Source organism: Drosophila albomicans, chromosome X (genome assembly GCF_009650485.2).
Source record: "Drosophila albomicans strain 15112-1751.03 chromosome X, ASM965048v2, whole genome shotgun sequence".
Taxonomy (NCBI): domain Eukaryota; kingdom Metazoa; phylum Arthropoda; class Insecta; order Diptera; family Drosophilidae; genus Drosophila; species Drosophila albomicans.
This window is the reverse complement of record NC_047627.2, coordinates 30,910,901-30,932,847: the sequence shown is the minus strand read 5'-3', so window position 1 is coordinate 30,932,847 and position 21,947 is coordinate 30,910,901. Positions and strand designations below refer to the sequence as shown.

Below are 21,947 nucleotides of genomic sequence, written 5' to 3'. Positions count from 1 at the left end.
TATATATTTATATAAAAAAAGAATAATTAAATGTTGTTCTGCTGTTGAAATGTTAAAATTAATATATAGATTCATAAAAATAAAGGATTTATTTAAAAAAAAAATAATAATAATTAAGAATTTATTGCAATAGTTCTTCTTTTTTTGTTTTTATTTTCATTGATTTTTTGTATGTTTTTATTATTTATTTTTAAACATAAATACGTATAACAGCAGCGCGAGTTTTTGACATGGTTTTCTGGCCTTTCTCTTTACTCTATATGATATACCATACTATAATATATATATATATATATATGCACATATATAGATCGTTATATATGCATATATATATTTTTTATATATATTTTTACACACATCGAATTTTGTTATTGTTTTAATTGGTAGCTTACATAAAAACTAACACTAAAAACAGACACATTTTCGTTTAATTTCTTTTCTTTTTCCGTTTCTTTTTTTTTATTATTTTTTGTTTTAATATCATATTTTTCTTTTATATATATATATATTTGCTTTATATATAACTAATTTAATATATGTACGCTTTTATGGTTTATGTTTTTGTTTTACGATAAACATTTACGTTTTATTTCTTCTTCTTTTTTTTGTTTGTAATATGTTAAAAATGCTTCTAAAAATTGTTTACCATATACATATATATTTTTTTTTGTTTTCCGTTTTTTTTTTATTAATTGTTTTTATTGTACACGCTACACACTTAATCGTTTTTATATATATTTTTCTTTTGTTATTTTTTTTTAACCATTTCGCATGTTTTTCAAAAATTTGTTTTCTTCACGTACATTTTCTGTTTTTTTTTTTTTTGTTTTTAGTTTTTTTTTTTTTTTGTATAATACTGAAAATACGACTAGACATTCATAATATATATAAATATGTTTGTTGCTTTTGTGTTTTGCTTCGGCTTCTGCGCTTCCATCTTTTCTCTGTCTCTATATATATAGATATAGATTTATATAATTTATTTAAATATATATTTCGTGGGCTTTAGGTTTTGTTCAGATTGAAATTGTTCGGCTTTGTTTGGTTATTTTGTTTTGTTCTTGTTTATTTCGTTCTCACTTTTGTTTTTTGTTTGTGTTTTTTTTTTTAATATTTATCGAAAATGCTTTAAAAAAACTTCGTGTTCAACTCGTACTGGATCAGTTACTAGTTTTGGTTTTTGTTTTTTTATTTTTTTTTTCTTTTTCAGTTTTGTTTTATGTAGAAAAATAATTACAACAAAATTGTAGAGAAAAAAGAGAAACGACAAAAAATCAATTCCAACAAAATTCAAGTTTTACAGGGTATATTCGACTTTTGTGCTATTTTTCATTCGTTTAGTTTTTGTTTTTCCCCCTTTCATTCATATTTTTTTTAACAACAAATTTTCTTTCATTTTTTTTTTTGTTTTTTGTATTTTGTAATAATTTATATAAATCTTAGGCCATTAAAAACAATTGATTTTCTTTCATTTCGTATTATTATTATTATTATTAATATTATTAATAATAGAAGATTATGCGATTGGTTTTGTTTTACGTTTAGTTCGAACTACACATTTAATTAAATGTATTTTATGTATATATACTATATGTATGCGTGTATATGATTATTATTTTTTTTTTTTATAATTTGCATTTCCATTTTCCTTTCTCATTCGGCTTTCGGCTTTCGTTTTCGTTAATTTTCTTTCATTCCTTTTTTGCTCTTTAATCTTTTTACCAACCCACAAATTGAAGACGTCTTAAGATCTGATTGTTTAATATTTTCCACGACTAACATTTTTTTCTTTTCATTCTTGTTAGGTACATTTACACAGAGAGAGAGATAGAGAGACGAAACAAATTAAAAAGAAACACAAATTTGTTTAAATAAATTAAAGAATTTACGACATTTTTCTACGCTCTTTTGATATTTTTCCACACAACATTTTTCTCATTTTTAATTATAGTTTTCTTCTTTCTTTTTTTTTTTTGTTGGACTTTTTCTAATGCTGAGTGGGTTCGTGTGTGTGTGTGTTTGTGTTGTGGGCGTGGCGGGTTTCTTTCTTCTTCTTCTTCATTTTCCTCTTTCTATCAATTATCTAAAAAAAAACTTCACCCAAGTTTTTTTTATGTTTTGTTTGCTTAAATTCATTAAGTAATTCTTGTAGTAAAAAAAAAAATTTGCAATTTTTTTCAATCTCAGTGTTTTTGACTGTGTGTGTGTGTATGTGTGCGTGTATTTGTACATATATATAGATGTATGTATATGCCTATAAAGTTTTCTTTTTTTTATATATATCATACTTAAGTTTTTTTTTTTTTTTTTTTGTATTGCAGAAAAATTTGGCGTCCAAGCCTTTTGTTTTGAAATTTTCGAGGCTTGGTTTACACTTAAAAAATAGTATTTTCATTTTTATCTAGATCGTCTGGCTTCTTCATCTTCTTCTTGCTACTTTTTTTTTTTTGTTTTTCATACACTTTGAATAATATTAAAGTTCAAGTGTTTCGTTTTACTTTCGCTTAAGAGAATTTCAATATATATATATATAGATTTTTTTTGTTTGCTTTTTTTTAATATAATACAAAAAATTTGTTCACTTTTTTGTGTGCGCAGTCGTTGAGATTTTTCTTGTTGTTGTTGTTTGTGTGTGTGTGTTTTTTTTTTTGTTAGGGAGTGCAAAAGTTTTTTTTTTTTTTTTTTTTTAATTTTCTGTTGTGTTTGAGAAGTTTTTCGTTGGCTTTCCATTTTTATTACTTTTTGTTTTTTTTTGAGGGGAGGGCGGGAGAAAAATCGTGTCTGTGTGTTGTGGGTGTGTACAGTGGGGCGAGATACAGCTTTTTTTGTTCACTTTCCTTCACTTCTTCTAGTTACAGTATATAAAATAGATTCCATATACAAAAATTATTTCTTTTTTTTTTGTGTTTCTGTTTGTTTTTTTTTTTTTTTTTTTGTTGCTGTTTTTCAGATTTTTGCCGGCTCTTGAATTTTTTTTTCTGAATTATGCATGAGTAAAGACAAGCTGTCCGATAAAGTTTCCCAACTTTGTGATTTTCTCAGGTTCTCTTTTTCCTTCACTCGCTTTTGCTCCTTCTCTCTCACTCACTTGCTGCAAAAAGGGGTGTGGGCAGTGCTGTTTACCGAATCAATTCCCCAGCAAATAAAATGGAAAAAAAACTAACCTATGCGAACTCAGCTCGCAGTGCGTTTCTGTTGCTGAAATTTTTTGCACTCGCTTCCTATGTCATTAGTATGCAGCTGTGTGAAAATCAATGCAATCGCACAACGCTAGACGAAGAATCTCTGCTGGGGGGAAAACGGGAAGGATTTTCTGAACTACACTTGAAATAAATTGCTATGCTATTTAAACTTAATTCATTTCGTTTTGTACGTTCTTTTCATGTATCCCAAAAACTGGCAGACGTATGTGTTTATTCTTCATTTCATTTCATCTAATCTCTTTATAATATTATATATGATTATTCATCTAAAGTAACTCAAGACAGTGCGGAAGACATTTCGAAGTGGTCTATGATGGGGTGAGGGTGGGTCTCGAGGGGAAGGGGCGTGGGGTTTGTAGCGCCTTGGTGGAGCAAGCCATAAAATGCATAATTGAAAATAGTTGTTATCAGTTGTTGTTGTTATTATTGTTGTTGGTGTGTGTGAAGTGTTGTATAGTTGTGTGTGTGTGTTGCATTCTTGTTGTTGCAACAACAATTTTAAACAACTAACGTTAAGCATAACAAACATAAGTTAAGCAACAACAAACATCGATTATGTTTTCATCCACAGCGACACAAAACAAACAAACAACAAAAAAAAAAAACGTTTAAGAACGACGCAAACAAAGCAGAAACGCAAAAATCAAACATTTCTTTTTTTTCTTTCTCTTATTTTGTGTTTTCTACGTTGTTCTACTCTAGCAACTATTATTTTTTAGCTAACATTTGCAACTACAATAATGATAATAATAATAATGCTTATATATGTGTTGTGTTCTAAGAATGAAAACCAAACAACGAACGAAAAACAAAATACTTTTCGTTTACTTCACATCTGCGTTCGTAAACGTTTCTCATTTCCTTACGACTTTTCCTTTTTTTTACTTTATTTAACATTAAATGCTTGTATATGATTTAAAGTTTTTCTTTTCCTTTTCTTTTTTTTTGTTAATTTGTAATTTGCGCTAAAACTTTTGTCAACATTAACGTTTTGTTGCCATCCACGGAGCTTCGTAAACGTTTTGTTTTTCTTCTTTTTTGCTAGCCATATTAATTAGTATTCCATTTATATATGAATTTCGTTTAGTTTTCTTCTTACTATATATATTTCTTTAACACTTTTTATGCAAATTGTGTTTTTCTTGTAATTTACATGCGAACAACACAAAAAATAAAATAAAAAGGCAAAACGAAAAAAATAAGAACGAAAAGTTTCATTAAATGCAAAAAATATACCTCTATATTATTTTTGTTTGTTTTTTGTTTTATATATATGTATATATGCTTAGATCATGAACGTAGCATTAAATATATTATAGACTATATATATATATATATTCTGTATGCTATTTAGAGTTGCCTTGTATGCGATTGTGTGTGTGTGTGGGTGTAAAGCATGCTTTTTGCGCTTATGACTAAAAAAAAAATATATATTAATGAAATTGTGCCTTATTTATATGCTCTATATATTAAACATGTATGTATGTGTAAGTGTGTGTGTGTGTGTGTATGCAAATTATTTGTAAAAAAAAATTAATCCATTAATTTAATCAAAAACTTAGCAGCTAATTAAGGAAACCACATTAATTTCAATTTAAGTTTAAAGCACAAAAAAAAAACTTGCAAGTTTTTTCTTTCATTTTTTTGTTTTTTTGCTTAAATGTTAGACTACATAATTCGAATTCTTCGTTTCATCATAATTTTACTCATGTTCTTTTTTTTCGTATTTTAATTTTATAAAGCAGCTGTGTTAGCAAAGATTGGTGAGGGGGGCGTGGAGCGGGGAGGGAGGACAGAGTGTGTATTTGAGAATTGCACATAAAAAAGAATTAAGAATTACATTAATCATATCATTATACGCTATATATAAGTATATATCTCTATATAGAAGGAGCATAGTAGCGGGTTGGTTTTTTTTTTTTTTTGTTTTTGTTTGGGGGAACTGGGAGAGGGATGGAAGAACAAAATACTGACAATATTTAAAAAAAAAAAAATAAAAATTACATTTTTTTAAGGTTTTTTTTTCTTTTGGATGCATTGAGAATCTTTTCTTTTTTGTTTTGTTTTTATAAAGGCGATAAAATACTGCAAATAAATCTTGGAGCGGAATTCTGCACGCGTCCATTTAAAAGAATTATGTATATATGTAATTATGTTATATAAAATAAAATAAAATTTTGCATATAAGCAAATACAGCGAAAAACACTTTTTTTAAAGAAGTTTGTGTTCTTTAAGGCGAGTTTTCACTGTACTCGCACATATATTCACAAATTGAGTATATTGAAAAAGTTGTTAAAGAATCGCAAAGGAAAACAAAATAGAGAATAGTTATAAAAAATTAAATAAAAAAAAAAGAAATTGTAACGAGATCAAAACGAAAATCAACACAATTTTCAAGTGCGTGCAAAAGAGCGAGACGGGTAGAGATAGTGAGTGGGAGTGAGAGAGAGAGAGACACTGTGTGAGCGAGTAAACAATATAAGCTAGCACACAAAGACAAAGACAGCTAGACACAAAGAGAGACAGAGAGAGAGAGAGAGAGAGAAAGAGATTTTTGTTCGAGTTGTTTGTTGTTGTGTGTGAAAAACAGTTAAAAAGAGGGAGACAGACAGACACTGTGTGAGTGTGTGTGTTCGAGTGTGTGTGTGTGTGATAAGAGACAGTTGCATCTTACTTTACCGCGATTTTCCATTATAGAAACAACTACAAAATACAGTTACAAATACATTTTACACATTGATTTAGTTTAAGATCACGTTAAGATCACGAGCGCGACAGAGATAGCAAATTACTATATATATATATAGATGTATATATACGTGTATGTATATAAAAGTTTGAATTTGTATGGTTCGATTTTGTTTTGTGTTTTTCTTCTCATGCATTTAAGTGTTTGTTTGTTTGTTTTCTTTTCTATGTTTTCGTATGTTTTCAATTTGATCAATTGTAGATGAAATTGGCGGCATCGCAGAGCGCATCGCTATCGTCATCGAATTTACCATTCATGGCATAACTGCTCGACGCACTGCCATAGACCCATTCCTTTTTGATGAAATCGCCATCGGTGGTCGACGATGATGTATTATGGAGGCCACCCAACGAACTGTGATCCAAGCGAAAATCATCATCGTCATCGGGATACAATTGCACCGGGATGCTGTCGCGTATTGAATGCGGCTCAAAGAGATTACCGTACGGTGGCAGCGAATGATTTAGATCGACATGATCGTCGACAAGATCGCTATCGAAATTCGAGATGCGAAATTTCGAACTTGGCGGCGATTGTGGTGAATGCGGTGCGGCGGAATCTTCAAACATCACCTCCTCCTTGATGAACATATCGTTGGAATTGTCACCCGATCCGGATGAATAGAGATTCGGTTCGACTTTGATGATTGCGGCTGTTGCCAGGGACGGTGATGATTTCTCATCGTCATCATCATCATCGAAATGATTATGATGATTGTGATGGTGATGATGATGATGATGAAGCGCTTGTTGCTGTTGAGGATGTTGCTGCTGATGATTGTTGCTGATGTGCTGCTGTTGCTGCTGATGATTGTTCGCCTGTTGTTGTTGTTGTTGATGTTGATGACTGTGACTATGATTATGATTCGAGTGCTGTTGCTGCAACTGTTGCTGCTGCTGCTGATGATGTCCGTTTGTGGTTGCAGCAGCAGCACGCATTTGTTGCACGCTCGCCTCATCCTCATTATCATTGTCATCGTCATCATCATCATCGTCGTCCATGTCCGCCAAATGACGACGTCGGTGGTGGTTTCGGTGGTTATTACGCTGCTGCTGCTGCTGTTGTTGCTGTTGTCCCGCGACAATACGTTGCTGATTGCTCTGCGCCGCCTGCTGCTGCTGCTGCTGTTGTTGTTGCTGTTGCTGCTGCTGATGATGGTTGCGCGTGCTGCGTATTATTGTGGAGCCGCCCAGTGCCGCCGATGAGGCAATCGATAGCGGCACACCCGTCGCCTTGGACACCAGCACGGTGGAGGAGGAACACGATGTGGATGAAGATGATGGCGATTGCGCCGGCGAACCAACTGCAAGCAAGCAAAGCAAAGCATTAAATCGAAACGTCATCAATTAACCAGTTTGTCTTTTCCAATTTAATTGCATGTTATAGTACAACAAAAAGAATGCCTCTCAACTTGTGCAGTTTAGTTTGTTTTTAAACACTTTATTCTCAGTCAGCCGCATTCTTTGCGTGTCTTCTCTAATAACTAATAACTCGCTTGCGTAATAATCAGTTTGCTTTCCTTATTGTTTGTCCGCTTTTCGCTTAATTAGCGAGCATTCTTCTTTAACAAGCGGCTGTTGTCCCCTACTCGTTAGTTTTTAATACAAATAGTTCAACTTTCTAACTCCAACTAGTGCTTCCCATTCACCTTTTGTATATGACTTTATTAATGTTGTGTATCTTCTCCATAATTTATAAACGATTCTTTGCTCAAGTAATATCCACAATCCACACTTTTTTCTCTATCCTTCCCTGTTTAACAACTATTGAGTTTTCATTAACAATCTGTCTTTACATTGTTGCTTTAAATTTGCACTTCTTTTCGTATATCATTTTATTTACTTTGTAGTTACTTTCAACCTTTAAAACATGAAGTTTAATTAACTTTTTAAGTCGTTTTCTCTTTACTCGTTACTCGCAAATTTTTCTTTCGACTATGTCTCTATAATTTTGATACACTAATACATATACTAATAAATTTGTTTATATTTTGAGTTTTACTTGTCACTCGGTACTAACGTTTTCAAATATACTAAATTGTTTTCCAAATCCGCTCTTAACTCAGCAATCGCTACTAAAATTTACTCGTTACTTGCAACTTTTTCTTTCGGCTATTTCTCTTGTTGTATTTGTTTGTATTTTGAGTTTTACTTGTCAGTCGGTACTAACGTTTTCAATTAAACTATATTGTCCTCTCTTAACTCATCACTCGCTACTAAAATTTACTCGTTACTTGCAACTTATTAACGCGCTGTACACAATTGCAATCAGTTTCTACCACTTTTTACTCTCTTCTCTAAGCTCCGATTAGTTAAGTTCCCCATCAACTCTGGTTGGTTCTAATGGATTCCTCACTCGCTGCGCTCCATACTATATCGACCTGATGTTACTCGTTGCGGTCATCTTTTTTGCGATTTTATAAATAACGAAAACTAACAAAGTCCGAAAAATTTGGTCTCCTTTACATTTTTACTCGTTACTCGCCACTTCCGAAAAATTTGGTCTCCTTTACATTTTTACTCGTTACTCGCCACTTCACATTTCATTCTTTATATTCTACTTCCTCTTAAACATAGCTAGCGATTCCCTATCCCTAACCTATTCTTCTCGTATTGAATTGTTAATCTGTACATATTGAGCTGATTTAGAATAATTTTACTCGTTACTCGCTACCATAGTTATCACATTAGACTCTTTTTGCATGGTCTTTTCTTCGACAATCTAAATTAAGCTAGCCATCGCATCTAAACTAGTCGTCTCTGATCTAAATCGTTACTCGCTACTCGTCACTCGTTACTTACCGCCCGTCTGTTGAACGACGCTGGCCAACGCTGAGCTAAGCGTGCCCGTCGAGTGTATGATGGGAGTTTTGCGCAGCAACTGCTGAGCCAGATTGCTGCTCGCTGCACTGCCTGCAACTGTTGCTGTTGTTGCGGCAGCAACAATGCTGCTGCTGCTGTTGTTGTTCGTGTGACCATTGTTGATGCTGTGCATGTTGTTGCTATGCTGACTACTGTTCGAGTTGCCGCTGCTGCTGCTGTTGTGGCTGGTGTTGCTGCTGCTGTGACTGTTGCCATTGCTGTTGCTGGTGCCTGCACCGCTCTGTATGACCTGTGTGTGCAGCACACTCGAGCAATTGCCACCGTTAGCGGCATCTATCACCGGCGCCTGTTGCTGTTGCATATAGTTCTTGATGACAATCGAACGCGGCGGCGCAACAATAAATTGTTGTTGTTGTTGCTGCTGCTGCTGTTGTTGCTGATGTTGTTGCGAGTGTTGCGATGAACTGGCCGAATTCGAGTGCGGCTGTTGTAGCGAGGCATTCGAGGAGGATTCATTTGACGAATCCTCGCCGGTGGTTAAGCGATTGTTATTGGTCGACGAATTGTGCAGCGAAGCAGCAGCAGCAACACCGGACACAACACCATCGTGTTCATCCTCACTCAAGCCCGACTGTTCGTCCAGTTCCATTTCATGTGACTGCAACTGTTGTTGCTGCTGCTGCTGTTGGTGTTGCTGCAAATCGGGTTCGATTTTAACAGTGGCCGCATTGCTGTTGATGTTGCTGCCGTTGCCGTTGCCACTGCTGCTGCTGTTGTTGCTGCTGGCGGCGCTGTTGTTGCTGCTGCTACTGCTGCTATTGTTGTTGTTGCTGCCGCTGCTGCTGCCGTTTTTGGGCTGATCGCGTAAATGGACCTGCATGTGTGTCTGCAGCGACGATTGCGTGTGCAGCTTCTTCTTGCACACCTTGCACTCAAACGGAAAGTCGCCAGTGTGCGTGCGCGCATGAATCTTCAGATTGTAGCGCTGTCCAAAGCCCTTGCCACACACATCGCATCTGAAAGAGAGGTAGAGAGACAGAGAGAGAGAGAGAGAGAGAGTGAGATTAATATGGTATGCAAATTGGAAAACAAGCAAAGCACAACAAAACATATGACAAAGGCTATATTTTTGGTATATTCTTATACTTCTATAATTCAAATATACTATACATTACAAAAATATACCACAAATGTATACCAAAAGCTATATTTGGTATATTGTCATACTACTATATTTCAAATATACCGTAGATTACTAAAATATACCACAAATATATACCAAAAGCTATTTTTGGTATATTGTTGTACTAATATATTTCAAATATACCATAGATTACTAAAATATACCACAAATATATACCAAAAGCTATATTTGGTATATTGTTGTACTACTATATTTAAAATATACCATAGATTACTAAAATATACCACAAATATATACCAAAAGCTATATTTGGTATATTGTTATATATTCCTGCTATATTCCAAATATACCATAGATTACTAAAATATACCGCAAATATATACCAAAAGCTATATTGGTATATTGCCATACTACTATATTCCAAATATACCATATACCAAAAGCTATATTTGGTATTTTGTTGTACTACTATATTTCAAATATATCATAGATTACTAAAATATACCGCAAATATATACCAAAAGCTATATTTGGTATACTGTCATACTACTATATTTCAAATATGCCAAAGATTACTAAAATATACCACAAATATATACCAAAAGCTATATTTGGTATATTGTTGTACTACTATATTTCAAATATACCATAGATTATTAAAATATACCAAAAGCTATATTTGGTATATTGTTGTACTACTATATTCCAAATAGATTACTAAAAATATACCACAAATATATACCAAAAGCTATATTTGGTATATTGTTGTACTACTATATTCCAAATGTACCATAGATTACTAAAATATACCACAAATATATACCAAAAGCTATATTTGGTATATTGTTGTACTACTATATTCCAAATATACCATAGATTACTAAAAATATACCACAAATATATACCAAAAGCTATATTTGGTATATTGTTGTACTACTATATTTCAAATATACCATAGATTACTAAAAATATACCACAAATATATACCAAAAGCAATATTTGATATATTGTTGTACTACTATATTTCAAAAATACCATAGATTACTAAAATATACCACAAATATATACCAAAACCTATATTTGGTATATTGTTGTACTACTATATTTCAAATATACCATAGATTACTAAAAATATACCGCAAATATATACCAAAAGCTATATTTGGTATATTGTTGTACTACTATATTTCAAAAATACCATAGATTACTAAAATATACCACAAATATATACCAAAACCTATATTTGGTATATTGTTGTACTACTATATTTCAAATATATCATAGATTACTAAAATATACCACAAATAAGCTATATTTGGTATTTTGTTATACTACTATATTCCAAATATACCATAGATTACTAAAATATACCAGTTTGTCAGCCAAAGCAACTAAGAACCTTCATAAGTAGGAGTTTTTGCTCATACAGAAGTATTTCCTTAATAACTTCTACAATTTTTATCTGATCGCAACCAAATTCATGAATATAGTTATTATTCTATTTGAAATAAACTTGATGTGCGTTGCCAAAAAAGAATTATAGCTTAATCATTTATAGTTTCTGAGATCTACGTGTTCATGCAGACGGACGGACAGACGGACGTTGATCAAGAATATATATACTTAATGGGGTCAGAGATGACTGCTGTTACATACATTTCCTGCAGTCAAGAGTATACAAATTATAGGAGCAAAGATATATTTTCATGTTTAAGCAAACTGACTTCACAAAATAAAAATTATTTTGATACTACAAAAATGCAAAATCGAAATCTGTAAAAACTTGAATTGAATCAATTTGATATAAAAATTATAATAGTACTTCTTAAATAAGCTTTAACTGACGGAAAAAAATGTGTTTTAAAAGCAGCTTGATTTGATATTGCAACTTTTAAAGTGAAAAAATCTGTTATGAAAGTATGTTGAATCATAATTAGTTCCATTATTGTTCAACTACTATGTGAAAGGTCGAAATCTTTTAAATATTGTCTTAACATAAGAATTATGAGGAGAAATATATAATGATATAATAGTAAACAGTATAACGAAATTTGACTTAAAATTTATCATAAATGTAAGTAAGAAATGTGTTGAATCTAATGATTCTTATACAATTCTGTTAATCACGTCAAATTCGCTATGAAATCAATATATATACTTGGCTCCTTTTGAGAAAATATAAATCTAGGCAATCATTATTTCTGAATGAATGATTATGGTAAACAATATATCGTAATTTCATTAAAAATTGATCACAAATGATTGAAGAAATCATCTTTAAGAGAAGATTGAAGAATCTAATAATTCATATAAAATAAAACGAATATATACATATATATGGAATATATATAATTCCATAATTCTGTAAATCGTTTTATTTTATGTGTGAAAGAAATATGCACTTGTCTCCTTTGAGGAGTAAAATATAATGCTAGGCAATCATTATTTCTGAATGAATGATTATGCTAAGCAATATATCGTAATTTCATTAAAAATTGATCACAAATGATTGAAGAAATGTTTGGAATCTTATAATTCCTATACAAATCTGTAAATCACGTCAAATTTGGTGTGAAATGAATATGTACTTGACTCTTTTGAGGAGACAAATATAATGCTAGGCATCAATAATAAATAATAATCAATCAATCTGATTAATTAATGATTATGGTAAACAGTATATAACAATATTTGCCTAAAAATTTATCACAAATGATTGAAGAAATGTTGAATCTAATATTCTGATACTTTCTACTAAAGAAAAAAGCATTCATTATTTCGATTCCCTCACTTCCTTGGCTGGAGGATACTCACTTGTGCAGCTTGACGCCCGAATGGAGCTTGGAGTGTCCGCGCAACGAGGCGAGCGCACTGAACACCTTGCCACATATTTCGCACGTCAGATTGACATTCTCGTTGTGGATCTTCTTGTGGACCTTAAAGTACTCAAAGCTCATAAACTCCTTGTGGCACACCTCGCACTTGTATTTGTGCCGCTCCGACTGTTGGCCAGTGTGGACGCGCATATGCTTGATGAAATTGGGACGAAAGCGGACAACACGTCCACAGATCTGGCATTCATAGGGTTTGCAGCGCAAACAATGCTTCTCATAGTTCTTTAGCGATTTCAAGACCATGTTGCAGATGGCGCACTTCATGTTGTTCGCGTGCCCGCTGCGATGGATGTCGAAAAGCTCTTTGGAGTCGAACTTTTCCACGCACTCCATGCACTGATAGCTGGTCGTCGATGTTGCCACATTGCTCGTGGCTGGCGCTGGTTTAATGGACTGATGATGTTGTTGCTGCTGCTGCTGCTGTTGTTGTTGTTGCTGCTGCTGTTGTTGTTGTTGCTGCTGTTGTTGCTGGGCAAGCGCTATGGCAGCCAATTGTTGCTCATTGCTGGGCGATGGCGTAGCAACTGTTGTTGCTGTCGTTGCTGCAGCAGTTGTTGCTGCTGCGCCAGCAGTTGATTGCTGCTGTTGCTGCTGCTGCTGTGGCGCCGCTGCTGCTGCCGCCGCCTGCAATATGAGCTGAGCCGTCGGTCCGCCCGTCTGTTGCACCACATTGAGCACCGTCATCGGACTGCGACTGATCACCGCCGCCGCCGGCATTCGCACATACGTGGCACCAGCCAAACTGCTCATCGTCGCATTGCTGATGTACACGGGTCGACGTTGCAGCTGCACCAATGCCGCCTCCGACACCGGCACCGCCAAGGCGCGCGTTGTGGTGCTCACAATGCTTCCGGCTGGCAACACCAGTTGCTGTGTCCCCGTCGTGTACTCCAGTTGCTGCTGCAGCGTCTGCGGAGGATTAAGGAAATTGATTAATCTCTGTTTTTCAAAAAAATACTTTTACATACTTTTTAACAGACAATGCTCGCAATTACTTGATTGACTTAACCTCATTCTACTTAGTTGCGGAAATTCTTATTGAAATGTTATTTCTATACTTTTTCATTTCAAATATATCTTATCTTATTTGCTTTCTTACTTTTTCATTCCCATATATATTAATCGTTCGTAAAGTTCTTCAACTGTTTTTTTAAAGAGAACTTAAAGAAACATATATGTAACTATAATATCGTATTCACTAATTCAATGTTTCAAATATATCTATATATTCTTAGATATTATCTTGTTTGCTTCCTTACTTTTTCATTCCCCTATATATTAATCGTTCGTTAAGTTCTTGAACTGTTTTTTAAAGAGTATTCACTACTGATGTATACTGTTAATCTTTATAAAGTTTTAGAGACAACTATAAAATTATATTAAGTTGTTTATATTTTGATGAAATTCGATAATATTCAAATTAAATATGTATGAATAACTATTCTTAAAATGTCGTAAGTAATTTTTCTTTTACTCTACTTATTTATAGAATTCTTATTCAAATCTTATTTACTTCTTTATTCCTAATGCATATTTTGTAATCGTTATAAAGTTTTGAAACTGTTTTTAGAGATAACTCGAAGCGACATATAATATATTAATTAATCTTTATAAAGAAAGTTCTTAAACTGTTTTAGACAGATCTTGAAGACATATAACTATAAAACTATGTTAAACTATTTGGATTTTGAAAAATACATCTTTAATTTCAAAACTTTTTGTTCATTGTCAACTATAATCATTTCATTTAATATTCAAATTAAATAAAAAAGTATCAATGATAGGAATATAGAATAGAAAAGTCATTTCAAAATAAAATGAAATTCCTACAAATGTTTTGTCTTATTTATAAGCTATCTTCCTTATCCATTTTGTACTTATGACAACAATATTATGATATAAATAAAACTAAAAATTTAGGATAATTTAGTTTAATGTTAAATATCATTGTGTGGAATTCAAGACTATAAAACTAGAAATAGTAGAAGTATTCCTTTTGATCGTTCCTTTTTCCTATTCCTTTTTGATCATATTAAGAAATATCTAGACTTCACTTAAAAGTAGATTAAGAACAATTTCAGGCATTTCACACTATGATATTTAATACTAATCTATATTAAGGAAAAGCTAAAGTACTCCACATTATCATATTTAACACTAAACTATCGAATTCTTAAGATATATCTATGATTTTTGAACCTTTTAGTTAAACCTATCAAATAGTTGCGAGTAGTTGCTGTTGCTGTTGCTGTTATCGATAGCTACCTCGAGTTGCTGTTGTTGCGCTGTTGTCGACTGCGCCATGTGCTCATCCTCGTCCTCGTCCTCCTCATCTTCCTCTTCATCGTCGGGCAGCTCGTTCAGCTCCAGCTTCACCTGAGTCTGCAAATGTTGCTGCAGTTGTTGTTGTTGCTGCTGCTGCTGTTGCAATTGCTGCTGCTGTTGTTGGTGTGGATGATGTTGATGTTGCTGCTGATGATGCGGATGGTGATGCAGATGTGTTTGCGTGTGCTGCAAGTGTGTTGTTGCCGCCGTTTCGGGCTCCTCATCGGCTTCGGCTGCCTGCGCCTCCTCCTCAATGTCCTGCAGATTCTCATCGTTCAATTCGGGATCTTCCTCCTCCTCCTCCTCCTCGCCCTCATCGTCCTCGTCTGCATGATGAAGGCGCTGATGATGATGATGATTCTGATGTTGCGTTAACTGCTCATCATCATCGTCATCGTCCTGCTCCAGTTGCTCCTCTTTAATGTCGCTGGCCGAGAGAACAGAGTTGCCACCACTGCCGCATGTTGTTGATTGTATAATGATGCGACGTCCATTGAGCAGATGATGTTGCTGTTGTTGCTGCTGTTGTGCGCGATGTTGTTGCAGCAACAGTTGCTGTTGATCTTCAACACTTAGACTGTTGTTGCTGTGATTGCTGTTGCTGTTATTGTTGTTGTTGTTGCTGATGATGCTGTTGTTGTTGATGTATGGGGAAGCGCTGTTGTTTGTTGTGGTTGCTGCTGCTGCCGCTGCTGCTGCGGTTGTTGCTGTCGTTATTATTGCATTTGTTGTCGGTGGGTGGTTGTCGAGCTTGGACGCCGCCATGTGAAGCTGCTGTTGCAGCTGCAACTGTTGTTGCTCGTCATCCTGCTCCATGGGAGCATCTTGTAGTATAAATTCGATTTGTTGCGATAATGCGCTATCATTGATGGCAATCAGTCCGTCCATATCTTTGGCGGCAACGTTTACGTTGTTGTTGTTATTGTTGTTGTTGTTGCTGCTGCCAGTGTTGCAGTTGTTGTTGTTGTTGTTGCCGTTAAACAGCGATGGCAGCGTTGTTGTTGTTGTTGTTGCTTGTGTTGCATTTGTTATGCTGCTGCTGCTGTTGTTGTTGCTGATGTTGATGTTGATGCTGGCCATGGCAACAACAACAACAGCCAAGAACAACAACAACAACGACGACGGCGACGTTCGAAAATTGTTGTTGCAAGCTCGACTGCTTTGCTTCTATTATTAAATTTTTGTAATTTATTTATTATTATTTACGTTTCGGTTTTAATGCGAGTCTCTCTCGCTCTCACTCTCGCTTTTTGCACTCCTCCACACTCTTTCTCGCTCGCTCTCACTCACTTCACTTGCTCGTTGTTCTTGTTGTTGTTGTTATTGCACGTTTGCTGCTTCTTCCTCTTCCGTTTGCGTTTGCTGCTGCTTCTTCTTCTTGTTTTGCTGTTGCTGCTGCTTCTTTTTGTTCGTCTTCTTCTTCCTTTTCTTCTTTAGCTGCGTCTACTTCTACTGCGTTTACTTTTGTTATTGTTGTTATATATATTTGTTTGTTTCGTTTGTTTTGTGTTGCACTTTATTTGCATTTATTTCGATTTCGAAGCAAATTAATTCGCTCGCTGCTGCTGCGCTGCCTGCGTCGGTCATGCGCTGCTTTTGTTTGCTTTCCACGCGGTGGCTCTGGCGGCGGCTGCTGCGACGTCGCTGCTTATGTTGTTGTTGTTGTTCTTGCTTATGTTGTTGTTGTTTAGCGCTGCTGCTGCGGCGGCGCCTTTGCTGGCTATCCACATATTTTCTAGCGCCGCACCGCTGCCTTTGCCGCTGCGCTGCTGCCCGCTTCGCCGCTTTGGCCACCACTCACAAACACACACACACGCACACAAACAAACACGTCAAAAATGCTTTTATTTTTCACGTTGATTTCGTTCTTTTTGTTTTTTTTTTTGTTTTTGACGCCACTTTAGTTTTATTTGTTTTGCAAAAACACAAAAAAAAAATAGATGCAGCGTTTGTTCTTGATTTCTCCTTTGTTGTTTTTCGGTTTTTGTTTTATTGTTATTGTTATGTTTATTGATTTGCTTTATTTAATTTGCTCATCAAGTGCTTGGTGCTGCTGCTTCTTCTTCAATTGCTGCGGCTGCTGCTTCTTCTTCTTCTTCAACTACTGCTTCTTCTTCTACTGCTGCTGCTTCTTCTTCTTCTACTGCGTCGTCGTCGTCTTCTAATTTGCGCAATTAATTTTATTATTTCGGTTGGATAATTGCGCGTGTATCAAAAATTTAATTGAAATTTAATTTCACATTTTTGTTTTTGGAATATTTTAGTAAATGCGTTTTACAAAAATCATTTTCATGTTGTGCTCCCTTTTTTTGCTCTTGCTTGCTTCGCTTCGTTCGTTCGTTCGTTCACGCTCTTTCTCTCTCTCACTCAATCACTTGCCCTCGCTCTTCTCCGCTGCCAACAATACTCTCTCTCTCTCTCTCACTCACACTCGCATATATTTAGCGAAATAAACGCGCGCGTGAACAGCAACAAAAACAACAAAAAGGAGAAAAAAATTAATTTTAGGCTTTTCCACAACAGTTTTTCAATTTTGCTCCATTTTCCATGTTTGCTGCTGCTGCTGCTTGTTCTTTCTCTTCCTCTACTTTTTCTTCTATCTCGCACGCACACACATTTTGACCTTTTTCCTTTTCCTTTGCACGCTTTTCACATTCGTTTCGACTTCTCTGCTACTGCTTCTTCTTCTCCCTACTTGCGCCTTGTTCTTTCAGCTTGTGGCCTATTCCTTTAGCGCCCTCTGTTGTTCCATGTTTCCCCTTCTCCTTTTTCACTCACACACACAGAGTCGCTCACACAAACACACGCATAGCAATAAAAACGTCAAACTTGAAAATGATTTTCGGTTATTTTTGGGCATGGAAATTTTCCCGTTTTTCCAATTTATTTATTTATTTTCATTTTTTTTGTTGCTTTCTATTCTGTATTGTTCTATCGGTTACTTTGCTTTTAATTTTTAGAGTTTTGTTGCTTTTGCGACGCGACCGACGGCAAAGCAAAAGATTAGCGGCTGCGCTGCTTTCCTCCTACTGCTACTGCGGCTGCCTTTGCTGCCGTCGCCGCTGTTGTCGTTGACGCTGCTCTCAGCTAGTGATGCAAAATCATCGTGTCGCTATCGATACTATCGAGGGTTTACTTTATGCTATATTTATGTTATATTTTGGAAATGTTTCAAACTTTAATGTTGACTGTTTTTTTAATGAATTTATCTCTAAATTTATTGATTTTATTAATGTAAGTTTTATTTTTATTGGTATAATTTAAATGTAGCAGTCAACTGAATTGGTGTTTTAAGTTTTCAAAGCATCATAGTATCGATACTATCGATAAGTGAAAATAAGAATTTCAAGAGACTCGATGTTATGCCAGCACATCACTAGCCTGCGTCTTTTACTCTTCCCCTGCTGAGTTGCACTACAACACAACACAACACAACAACAAAAATCACGTACAAAGAGCTGTTTTTCAATTTTACATTCTGTGTATTGTTGTTGTTGCCTGCTGTTGTTCCTTAATGATTCGACCACACGCTTTCACACTCACATTCGTTGCAGGGTTGCTTACGACCAACATACCAAAAAAAAAAAGAAAAAAGTCAACACTATCGTCCCAGTGTTGCCAAACGTTAACTGTCGGCTGCCGGCCGGTGTTGTGCAGTGCTCAATTTGCGCAAAATTTGAAATCAAGCGTTAAACGCATATCAACAAAAACGGATATAAATACTATTCCAGAAAAAAAACAAAGATTAATAAATTTATATTTTAACGAAGCTTTTTTTATGGCAATTGTCTGCTTGCTATTGCATCTTATGCTTTACACTTGCTTCGCCTTGTCTTCTACTTTTTTTTTCATACACACACACATACACTCGCACACATTAAAAAGGACAGCGCGCTTGGAGCGCAAGTTTTTGGCTGCGGCAAAAGCGAGCGACAGAGAACGAAACAAAACGAAACGAGAGCAAAGCAAAGTGGACTTGTGAGAGAGCGGCAAGGCAAAGCAAAGCAGGAAGGCAGCCAGAGAGAGAGTGAGTGAGTGGGAAGAGTGTTCAGCAAGTGGAGCGCAGAGCCGTTTCATTTCGACAGTTTTTGAATTACGGGCGCTGCAGTCGCTGTCGCTGCCAACTGCGCGTCGCTGCTTGTTATTTTAGCTTAACACTCCAGCGACAGCAGAAGCAGAGCAACAACAACACCATCACCTTCGTTCGACCGAGAGTCAATTTTCAGCCTCAGAGTGTCATTAGAGAGACAGAGCAAGAGAGAGAGTAAGAGAAGGGTGGCAAATGTGATGTTGTTGTTGTTGTTGTTGCTGCTGTTGCTTGCCTTTGTTGGGAAATGGAAGGGGAAAATTGGGGGTGGGTGGGTAGGTTGTGGTGGTGGCATTGTTGTTGTCCGGGGGCATTGGGGGTTGAATTTGATGCTAGCAGGCGTTGCTAAATTCCACAAACACACACACACACACACACTTGCTTAGCAAGGGCGCAAATTAACACAATATAAAAACAAAAAAGAAATTCTGAATTTTGTGTGCGCTGCTCAAAATTGCGCTGCTCTCTGTGTTTACATATATGACGTCTTCCCTCTCCTTCCCACTATTTGCTTCCATTTCTACACACCTCCCACACTCACTCACACTAATGTAATATTGGGGTTCTGCAATTGCTCATAGCGCAATCTCTCGCCTCATTTTGTGTGTTATGTTTATATTTTCTTTTGCCTATTTTTTTCTTTTCGTTTTTATCTTTTGCGCGTTTATTTTGGCTCTGCTGCGGATTTGGGCTGCCTTTTCAATTGCTTCGCTCACACACACACACACACACACACACATGCAAGTACACACATACGAGCCCACACACACACACACACATACGCGACTACAACAAAACACAGTGCAGGCTTTTTCCTCTTTTTGTTTTTTTTTTTTTTTTTGTGATTAACAGTGTCGTTTTATTCTGTCGCACTGTGCTTTTCTTATTGGTTTGCTGTTATTTTTATTTTGTTTTTGGTTGTTGCCACACACACTTACACTTAACATCACATTTTTTATCACTTAAACTATTTCGTTACGGGTGTTTTTTATTTTATTTGAAAAATTGAGTTTTGCAACAAATCGCTGCATTAGTGAAGGTGGAGAAACATCGTTGGGACTCCAGCTATCGATGTATCGATGATTTCTTGCAATACTTTTCAAAATATCGATTGAGAATGGCAAATATCGAGTTTCCCTACTTTATTGCTGCCAGTTTATAAATAAACTTGCTTAAATTAAACACAGCTAGGTTAGTATACAGTAAAATAAGGCGCTTAAAAAAATTTGTGGGGTCATAAAAAGCTGTTTTTCAAAAATAATAATAATAGAATGCAAACACAAATACGCTTCAACTATTAGGAAAAGTTGCAACCTGGTAACACTTTTACAGTATTTTGGTATATTTCCAGTCTACGAACGCGTCGAACATCTCAAACGCGAACGCTGCCGTGTCTAAATAAATATAATTAATTGCGTAATATTTAGCCGTATTCCATATTTAAAAAGAAATCCAGTCGCGTTTAGAACAATTTGTTTACAAAATTCAAGTGTTTTCCTCCCGCTCCAATGTGAAAATATCGAGAAAAAGTGAAGTGAAAAAATCAAGTAACGGCATTTTTCTTGGCGGTGAAATGAAGCTTGGTGTTCAAAGTTTGAAGCTAAATAATACCGAAGAACACCGTCGAACTTCGTGAACGTAAATAATTAAAGTTTTCTTTTTTTATTCGCGCTGTTTGTGTGTGTGTGATTTTTTTTTGTTTTTTCGTTTTGTGATAAATAGTGCCTTCAAGAGCAATATTGTTTTCTCTATTCGAGTGAAAAAATAGAAAAAGTGCTTGGGGAGAAAAAAGTAACGACAGATTTCATTACATGTAAATGCTGGCGGAGCGAAGCTTGGTAAGTGACAATGTTATATTTTTGCATTATAAAAGTAATGTTAGACCATCGCAATATGATTTGTTGTATTTAAAATTGCAATTTTACTTTCTATTTTTTCAACTGCATTTAGTTGAAGGTGATGTTGCACAGTTTGCTTTTGACGTAGCGCATTCTGCGCTCTCGTAACGCATTCTGCGCTCCCGTTACGCATTTTGCGCTAACGTGTTTTACGCTTGCGGTACGTTGCGCATTTTGCGTTTACGTCGTTACGTTGCGCACCTTGCGTTATGTCGTTACGTTGTTCGCCTGTCGCCGCTTCGTTAAGTAAGCCGAACTTAACGAGCAAACGAAAGCATTTAAATTTAAATTTCCAACTTTGACGGTTAAGCATTACAAATAAAAGACATTATATTTTCGCCAGTTTTATATATATATTTATTAATATATATATGTATATGAGTTTTTTTATAGTTTATTTCATACGTATTTCACTTTTATAAAAAAAAACTTGCAATTGTCACCTAAAACTACACAATAAACTTAACATTTAATTCTCTCAGCTCCAAAAATGAAAAATGTTTGCCAGCAAATACGCTTCTTTATGTTAATTGTTAATTATAGTAGCATTATCGTTGTTGCTGGCTGTTAGCCAACTATTATGAAAGACTCAAAAGCAATATATTTATGTGTTTCAAATATTATGTCAAGTTTTGTTATTATTCAAAGCGTATTTTGTTGTCATTGCTGGATTTTATAGCTGGCAGTTTGCAAGTTGCGCTTAATTTCATATGAATCAGATATATATATAGTGTTTAGAATTTCTTGGGCCGTTCTTCTGATAGTTATTATCGATTGTCTTTTCATTCATTCATGTTTGTTAATGCCTAATCAAAATACATGCT

The 21,947-nt window shown here is 35.0% G+C and overlaps 1 protein-coding gene across 2 annotated transcripts; it reads right to left on the bottom strand.

The window, feature by feature from the left end:
* Positions 1-656: 656 nt before the first annotated feature.
* Positions 657-20,276, bottom strand: LOC117565504 (alpha-protein kinase 1). Of its 2 annotated transcripts, none has more exons than XM_052004002.1 (5): positions 20,164-20,276; positions 15,079-17,299; positions 12,734-13,722; positions 8,755-9,791; positions 657-7,256 (listed from the first exon to the last, which is right to left on the bottom strand). In XM_052004002.1, exons 2-5 carry the CDS (start codon positions 16,216-16,218, stop codon positions 6,145-6,147), a joined length of 4,278 nt encoding a protein of 1,425 aa, XP_051859962.1. In that variant the 5' UTR covers positions 16,219-17,299; positions 20,164-20,276; the 3' UTR covers positions 657-6,144. The 2 variants fall into 2 exon arrangements, with proteins under 2 accessions (XP_051859962.1, XP_051859963.1); XM_052004003.1 differs by lacking the exon at positions 20,164-20,276 and adding an exon at positions 18,081-18,265.
* Positions 20,277-21,947: the final 1,671 nt, after the last annotated feature.

What these genes read in the sequence shown, in the direction of transcription:
- LOC117565504 (XM_052004002.1), bottom strand. Translation starts at nt 16,218, where the DNA reads ATGGCCAGCATCAACATCAACATCAGCAACAACAACAGCAGCAGCAGC. An exon ending in TCGGGCGTCAAGCTGCACAA is followed by an intron (nt 9,792 to 12,733) that starts GTGAGTATCCTC and finishes CCTCTCTTTCAG; the next exon opens with ATGCGATGTGTGTGGCAAGG. An exon ending in CGTCGTTCAACAGACGGGCG is followed by an intron (nt 7,257 to 8,754) that starts GTAAGTAACGAG and finishes GCTTGCTTGCAG; the next exon opens with TTGGTTCGCCGGCGCAATCG.